We start from the raw sequence: 8,421 nt of genomic DNA, 5'->3' as shown, positions 1-8,421 counted from the left end.
CAAGCTTATCTCTTTTTTATCAAGAAACCTTCTTGAGTTGCCAACTCATCTCTTGATCAAAAAGGTTTATTTAGTTGGGCTTGGGTTAGATTTATATGGATCAAGTTTATAATCCAACAAAGAATTCCCATACAGAACTGGGTAAACCTAAATAGTTCAACAAATGAGTATGTTTAGCTTGGTGGAGGAAAAACAAATTTAACATCACAAAGATTTTCATAAATCCTAATGGCGAGGAATTACCTGCCATCCAACTTCAATGGTGTTTATTTCATTATAAGACCCGCTTGTAATCCACAACTGGGCAAGACTGAAAATCTCTCAGTGTAGTGTATTGGGTTGTGGATTCAAAACATTGAGTTTCACTGATGTCCCATAGTATGTACCTCCTCTCATTCTTGCCACAACATACTGAAATAAATAGTAGTTGCTTAGATGTCAGAATAGGAGATAACAAAAAGAAAAGGCCTAGAAACCTAGTTGTTTCACCATCTTTGACCTCATGAAATGCAAACTGTGAAAGTCTGTTATCCTCGCCCCATTGTTGCTGTTTTTTAATGAAATTAGAGACAGAGCCAGCTCTTAATAAATCCTCCATTTGGAACCTTCAGAGTGGCACTGTTCCAAGAGGGTAACCTCCATCACGATACCCAGTCTTCATTGCAATGTAGGATGGGTCTCTCTTCTCTTTGTTTTGCACAAAACTAGACTCCATCTGCACCATAACTCCCATTTTCAGATCTCTCAAATATAGGAGAGAGTAGTAGCTATATCCCAAATTGAATATGTCAATAGAAAAATGGAAATGCACCTACTTGGATTGTGTGATTCTGCAACAAACAATAATCAAATGCCGATTGCTTGAAGATCTCGACGCAATCGAACACTTCACCATGCTCATTCTATTTTTAGGATAGATGACATCACCTGGCCTGTTTATGAAGGTGAGACACCTTCTTCATCTTTAGATATTCTTCTGAAGATGGAAGCACTTTGGCCTCACAACAAAAGATGATTGAAGCAATGAGCAAAAGTAACATTGAAGTTGCCATGTGTGTCAATACCTCAAATTGAGTTCTTTCCCTATAATTTGGGCAACATTTATAAGCCATTTATCAGCTAGAGATTGAAGTCTAAATCCAACAAAAGAAACCATCACAACTTCAAAGAGAGGCAGTTCTATTGAGTTTGCTTCCTGAAAACAAAAACATGTACAGGAAGTCTAACTAAAGAAACCTGAGAACCAAAAGCAACAAATAGGAGAAGATCACTCGAATGGGTTTCTTCTTCATGGTTTCAACTAGTTGAGTGGTCTGTTTATAGGGGATCCAAGCAGGTACTATCACTAGTGCTTCTCTACTATTGAATTGTAAAAAACTTGGATCAATTTAAGAAAGTTTCATTTCTCAAAATACCCCCAAGTATTCCAATTCCTATTGTCACCATTGGGTGGCATATTTCTTATATATATTGGAGGTAAAGGAGAACGAGTGCTTCAAGATGAGGGGCAAGTTCAGCGAAGTGATGTGAGCCCTTCAATGAAGATGATAGTGATCAGACAACCATCCAGTGAAGATGATTGTGATTAGAATTTCTTTTCTTTTTTGTTTTTCTGTTTTTTGTTGGAGGGTTACAAAGCCCATTTCTAGGAGGAATTTGATATCTTACAAGCAATGCCTAATAAGGGTCTTGTAGGTTTATATGAGAGAGGTAAAGTTACTACTAGGGTTTGCTAGTCATTTTGAGGTTTTTTAACCTCATCACAGATTTAATTTGGAAATGTAATTAAAATCTATCAAGACTTTTGTTCTTGTCTAGTTACATTAGCTTTGTTTTTTCCCCTATTTCAATATAAATACTGAACTTCAGGTCGATCATAAATAGATGTTAGTCACATGTCTAAGAAATATACAGGTCAATCATCCAGGACATGACCATTATGATAAGAGCAATTTGAAGACAACAGGTTGTCCATACTCTAATAAAGGTGTGAAGCATCGAGAGAAAGAGGTGGCCCCAAACTTGACTACATTGATGAAAATATGTCATTTGTCGGGATATATAAAATAAAGTTCTTGGTACTTTTGAAAAGTAAGGGAGTAAAAAAAGAATGATTCTAACTCTGTTTGAACTAATTGATCAAGTAAACTAACATGTCAAGAATTTATATCATTTCACCTACTTTTGTCCTTAGCATCTAATCCCTTAGTTTAGGAGTGTAATTAAAATTTTAAATTAAAAAAATCAAAATATTATATATTATGGGGGGAGTGCACTTTTGGTTCAAGTTCAAGTCCATTTGATTATATGGTTCATTCACTTGGACCCATTAGTGTTGTACCTTTCACTGGGTTCAAGTGAATGAACCAAATTATTCACTTGAACGGGCTCTAGAGTAAAGCGGGTGAATTAGGATTCCAACATAAATCGTGGTTCTCTACTTGAACTCATCGGGTTCAAAAAACATTTCTCCCAACGCTGCTCATTCTCCCAAAATTTCTCATCCCTGTCGATATTGTCTCCCTTCTCCCTCTCCTACTCCCTTCTCCCTCTTGCACTCGGTCTCCCTCTTCCTTCTCCCTCTCGCTCTCGGCCTCCGATCTCACTCTCTGATATCCCTCTCACACTTTAATTTTTTCCAATTAAGCTTTTGGACTTTACGAATTCATGGCATCCATGTCTTGACATTCTTTTACTATTTAAAGCACCTCTTGCACTATTTATCTCTGAGCTTTTTGCTTTGTTGTGTTACTTGTTATATATGTTAATCATATACAAGGAAACCTAACTGTATTTAAACTATATATTCTTGTGTCTATCTCTATCTTATTATTGAGTTCAATTGGTCAAGATGTACATAACTTTGTCTACTCTAGGGGTCTTTGGCATATTAGGTTCATGTGACATTGTTTGCCCTTAGAAGTGTGATTAATAATATGATCTCTTGATTTTTCCCCCTCAAAACTTGTGTATTTTATGTGAAGACTTCTTTTCTTTATTTTGATCAGTATGATATTTTTGTTATTTTCTTAAGGACATATGAGGAGTAATATCCTGATGGATAAGAAACATGTCATGATTGAGGTCTTAGGGTTTGTGGCTGAACTGATTCTTTCTTGACTTGAGATAAGCTGATTATCTTCTCTTTTTTAAAGGAAACTACTTTTTAGTGTCCAGAAATTTTGAAATGTCTACAATGACAATGGACTTTATCACCTTGCCGTAAACATTAATTATATCACCTTCATTGATTAAGGGGCAAGCCCTTTCTTTTGCTTTTGGCATAATAGTATAATTAGTATCCAAAGAATAAGATTAATGTAAAGTTTTGCCACTCCACATGCCCCATGAACTTGAACCTCCTTTTTGATTTGTTGCTTTGGAGCCTCACTTGTTCTCCTCTTCTTTATTAGTAAAATTTCTCGGTATTAAAAAAAAGACATATGGGGGTTGGAAGTGGAATCTTTACCACCCTTTTTGTGCGAGAATGATCAAAATCTGTTTAGGCCTTTTAAAAAATAAAAAATTGAAAAAAAAAACTGTTCAGATCAATTTTATCTAAACATCAAGGTTATGGATTCAACCACCTCTTTGAAGCCTTCTTGTTCTTTCTAGCTAGATAACATATGATAAAATATGTTCAGATCAATTTTATCAATAAAAAAATTTATTTATTTATTAATTTATTAAATTAGTTATTTAAGAGTAGTAATTAAATTATTGTTAAGTTACCATTTGATCAATTATTTTTGTTTAATTATTCCATTTTTATAATTAATTAAACAAATAATTTTTTAATTTTATGAAAATATATTATTTATCAATACTACATAAAAATCTATCATGTGTTATTAATAAAATATTATATTATATTCATTTTTATTACCGTATTAAATTAGTGATTTAAGAGTGGTAGTTAAAATATTGTTAAAGTAAGCATTTGATCAATTTTTTTTTTGTTAATTATTTCACTTTTATGTTAAAATATATCTTATGTTATTAATAAAGTAGTGTATTTATTTATTATATTCATTTATGATATTTTGTACTTGAGAGGTACAAGTCATAAAGACTATTAGATTTTACTTTCACTTAATAATTTACTAAAAATACATTTTCTTACTTCAATAACATATAGTAGTGGAGGTTATAATTTTTCTCTTATTTTTCATATGTGATTTAAGTAGTTGAGTTTGGGGCCACCTCTTTGTTTCGATGCTTCGTACCTTTATTGGAGTATGGACAATTTGTTGTCTTCAAAATGTTCTTATCATAATGGTCATGTCCTTTGTCCTAGATGATTGACCTGTATATCTTTTAGACATGTGACTAAAATTTATTTATGATATAAAGATCCAAGTAGCCCTACCATGCTGAAGTTCAGTATTTATATTTAAATAGGGAAAAAAGATAGTTGTTGTCAATGGACAAGAACAGAAGTCTTGATAGATTTAATTGCATTTCAAAATTAAATCTGTGAATAAATTCTAGATTTTGAGTGATGAGGTTAAAAAAATTCAAAATGACTAGCACACCCTAGTAGTACCTTTACCTCCCTCAATAAATCTACGAGACCTTTATTAGGCATAGCTTGTGAGATATGAAGCAACAATGGTAATTCCTCCTAGAAGTGGGTTTTGTAACCACCCCACCCTCCAACAAAAAAGAAAAAGAAAAGAAAATCCAATCACTATCATCTTCTCTGGAGGGCTTTCTGATCACTATCGTCTTCACTCGACGTGATAACAGGAACTGGAACACGTGGGCATTTTGAGAAATGAAACTGTCTTAAACTGGTCCAAGTTTTTTTACAATTGTCCAAGGCTCAACTTGACGGCAGTTGTTCTAGTTGAATTTAATATTTTGTCGCTTCAGACATTATTAGTTTTTGTAGATATGCGGATAACCTTCTGTAAGTGATCTAGAACCTGGTATTTTCATGTAAAAATGCTGATTGCCAGCCTTGTTAATGGACGTGTAGATCACTATCATACAGATAAGCAGATTTTGTGGTGTCAGAAATGGAATCCTTGGTTACTTCATACCCTGTAAAAATCACAGTTACTTTGTAATCCTGCAGGAGTCTTGCGCCGGGGTGAGTTTCAGACTTAGAGAAACCAAATGGAAAGGAACATGCCGTGCTTGTCTTTTTATTATCATAAAGAAATATGTTGGGTGAAGCCAGTGCAAGTCATATTCAGTACCAGGGAGGCAGGGACCACCCAGCTCCCTTGATGGTTCGAACAGATACTGAACTGTACAAGCCAAAGCTTTTTTTTTTTTTACAGCCCATGAATTTTCTCTGCTTCTTTACATCGAGTTAAATCTTGCATCAATTATTGGGAAAGAGAAAGCCACCTAACTATTATGAATGAGAAAGTACAATAATGTTGGGATCACTCAAATTTTTTTAGCCACGTCTCATGGTGAAGCTGCAGCACTCTGCAGTGTAACAAGGTGTCACGTTGTCTCAATTATTTCTGTCACAGTCATAAGCCTATCTTTTGAGTATGGAGTAGATACAATGTCAAAATGCTTGTATTTTTCATTTTTTACAGAACAAAAGTTGATAGTATCAGCTTGGATCCCCTATAAATAGACCACTCAACGAGTTGAAACCATGTAGAAGAAACCCATTCGGGTGAGCTTCAGGTGGTCTTCTCCTCTATGTTGCTTTTGTTTCTCAGGTTTCTTTAGTTAGATTTCCTTTACATGTTTTTGTTTTCAGGAAGCAAACTCAATAGAACTGCCTCTCTTTGGAGTTGTGCTGGTTTATTTTGTTGAATTTTGTTGGATTTTGCTGGCTTCAATCTCTAGCTGATAAATGGATTTATGAATGTTGCTCAAATTATAGGGAAAGAACTCCATTTGAGGTATTGACAAACATGGCAACTTCGATGTTACTTTTGCTCATTGCTTCAATCATCTTTTGCTGTGAGGCCAGAGTGCTTCCATCTTCAGAAGAATACCTAGAGATGAAGAGGTACCTCGCCTTCATAAACAGGCCAGGTCTTAAAACTATTAAGGTACAACTTTTAAGAATTCTACGATAATACTTTTGCAAAGATCAGTTGAAATTAAGGTGCTAAAGGATGTCATCTATCCTGAAAATAGAATGAGCATGGGGAAGTGTTCGATTGCGTCGAGATCTTCAAGCAACCGGCATTTGATCATACTTTGTTGTGGAATCACACAATCCAGGTAGGTCCATTTCCATCTTTCTATTGACATATACGATTTGGAATATAGCCGCTATTCTCTCCTATATTTGAGAGATTTGAAATGGGAGTCATGGTGCAGATGGAGCCTAGTTTTGTGCTAAACAAAGAAAAGAGAGACCCATCCTACATTGCAATGGAGACTGGGTTCCGTGATGGAGGCTGCCCTCTTGGAACAGTACCTCTCAGAAGGTTCCAAATGGAGGATTTATTAAGAGCTGGCTCTGTCTCTAATTTCATTAAAAAGCAGCAACAGTGGGGCGAAGATAACAGACTTTCAGTGTCTGCATTTCATGAGGTAAAAGATGGTGAAACAACTAGGTTTCTATGCCTTTTCTTTCTGTTCTCTCCTGTTTTGACATCTAAGCAACTACTATTTGTTTCAGTATGCTGTGACAAGAATGACAGGAGGTACATACTACGGGACATCAGTGACTCTCAATGTTTGGAATCCACGAGTGAATACACTAAACAAAGAGGTTTTCAGTCTTGCCCAGTTGTGGGTAACAAGCGGGCCTTATACGGATGTAAACACCATTGAAGTTGGATGGCAGGTAATTCCTCGCCATCAGGATTTATGAAAATCTTTGTGATGTTAAATTTGTTTTTCCTCCACCAAGCTAAACGGACTCATTTGATGAACTAATTAGGTTTACCCAGTTCTGTATGGGAATTCTGCTACTCGCTTGTTCATTTACTGGACGGTAAGTTTTGAGAAAATAAACATTTGCTTTCATCTTTTGGAATGACCCAAATTTCTTTAGATAGTCATGCTTGTTTCTGAAAATGTCAGAATGATGGTTATAAAACGGGATGCTACAATTTGAGGTGCTCTGGATTTGTTCAAGTGGACACAACCTATACGCCTGAAATGACCCTACCAACATCTATTACCAACGGCAACCAAGTAGAAATAAAACTCAAAGTGACTAAGGTAAGACCAGATTCTTCATGGTTTAAGCGCTCAATGATGTGCTTGATTCTTAAGTTCTAACCTTTGTGATGCTGTCCACTTACTCTCAGGATGATAGCACTGGAAACTGGTGGTTGAGTTATGAACAGGGTTCTTCTGGTGAAGTATGGGTTGGATACTGGCCTGGTTCTCTCTTCACCCATTTAGCTAAAAGTGCAGATAGGGTCGATTGGGGAGGAGAGACAACAGGCACACCAGGTTACTCCTACCCACCAATGGGTAGTGGCAAATTACCTAGTGCTGGATATAAGTTTGCAGCTTATGCAAGAAATATTCAGTATTTTAACGACCAAAACGCGATTGAGGATGTGCCAAGCCAACTTACAACAGATGAAACTAAGAAATCTTGCTACCAGCTTGAAGATGGTGGGAATGATGTAGGCAACTTTGGCAGACACTTCTATTTTGGGGGGCCTGGTGGCAGTGTATGCAATGCAATTGTTACGGACTCCACTCGGGCATTCGATATCTAATGCTTGAAAAAGTTGTTTCTGTATTGTGAGGGGTTGCACTTGCTTGTGGGTACTGGTCTCTGTCTATGGTCTCCTGTAGGATAAGTCACGTCCAGTGTTTTCAAAAGGTGATCTCTCCTTGTACTTAACACTGGTGTTGAAATAAATGGGTGCTTGTTCCTATGGTTTTTCGTTTCATAGCTATGGTAGATGCAGGAAGTACATTATTTACTAATGAATAGATTCAAAATGATGCATAGAGGTTATATCTAGTTTATTGATAGGGAATTTTATTAAAATAACTAATTTCAACAAAATATTTGTGAAAATAACGAACTCTCAACTTGGACGGGTCAACAGCCCAAGTGCAAAGTCCAACACGACATGTCAATATTGATCGCTATGTGTTGCCATGTCATCATGCCACGCCGCCAACTAATGAAACTTCTACCACGTCATCTGCCACCCCATCAACTTGTCATGTCATCATCCACATAGTCTAACATGTCAGTATTTGGGCCATGTCAGCCCTCTTTTGACCCTCTGATTTCACTTTTACTCACTCTCTCTCGACACTCCTCTCGCCGACGCTTGCTTCCCTTTCGATACTTCAGAGCTTCGATGGCTTTTAACGTATATGATTATTTGCTTTACGTACCTTCATATATGCTTTGTTGCATCGAAGAATTCATGGTTGTGGGTTATGCATGTACTGGCATATTTAATTTGATTACATATTTCACATTTTTAAACCCTTCATTATTTTTAATTTTATTCA

At 36.0% G+C, this 8,421-nt stretch overlaps 1 protein-coding gene across 2 annotated transcripts; it reads left to right on the top strand.

Annotated features, from left to right (window-relative positions):
* The first annotated feature begins 5,552 nt into the window (after positions 1–5,552).
* On the top strand, positions 5,553–7,826 carry LOC137965643 (protein neprosin-like). Of its 2 annotated transcripts, none has more exons than XM_068811923.1 (8): positions 5,553–5,652; positions 5,855–6,026; positions 6,115–6,201; positions 6,301–6,516; positions 6,605–6,772; positions 6,869–6,922; positions 7,012–7,152; positions 7,242–7,826. In XM_068811923.1, the coding sequence occupies exons 2-8, from the start codon at positions 5,886–5,888 to the stop codon at positions 7,662–7,664; spliced, it is 1,230 nt and encodes a 409-aa protein (XP_068668024.1). In that variant the 5' UTR covers positions 5,553–5,652; positions 5,855–5,885; the 3' UTR covers positions 7,665–7,826. The 2 variants fall into 2 exon arrangements, with proteins under 2 accessions (XP_068668024.1, XP_068668023.1); XM_068811922.1 differs by lacking the exon at positions 5,553–5,652 and adding an exon at positions 5,653–5,687.
* Positions 7,827–8,421: the final 595 nt, after the last annotated feature.

Source organism: Aristolochia californica, unplaced genomic scaffold, assembly GCF_029961685.1.
Source record: "Aristolochia californica isolate CCGP_79_NKW_82.1479 unplaced genomic scaffold, dmAriCali1.0.hap1 SCAF_5, whole genome shotgun sequence".
Taxonomy (NCBI): domain Eukaryota; kingdom Viridiplantae; phylum Streptophyta; class Magnoliopsida; order Piperales; family Aristolochiaceae; genus Aristolochia; species Aristolochia californica.
This window is presented reverse-complemented; position numbering and strand designations above follow the sequence as displayed.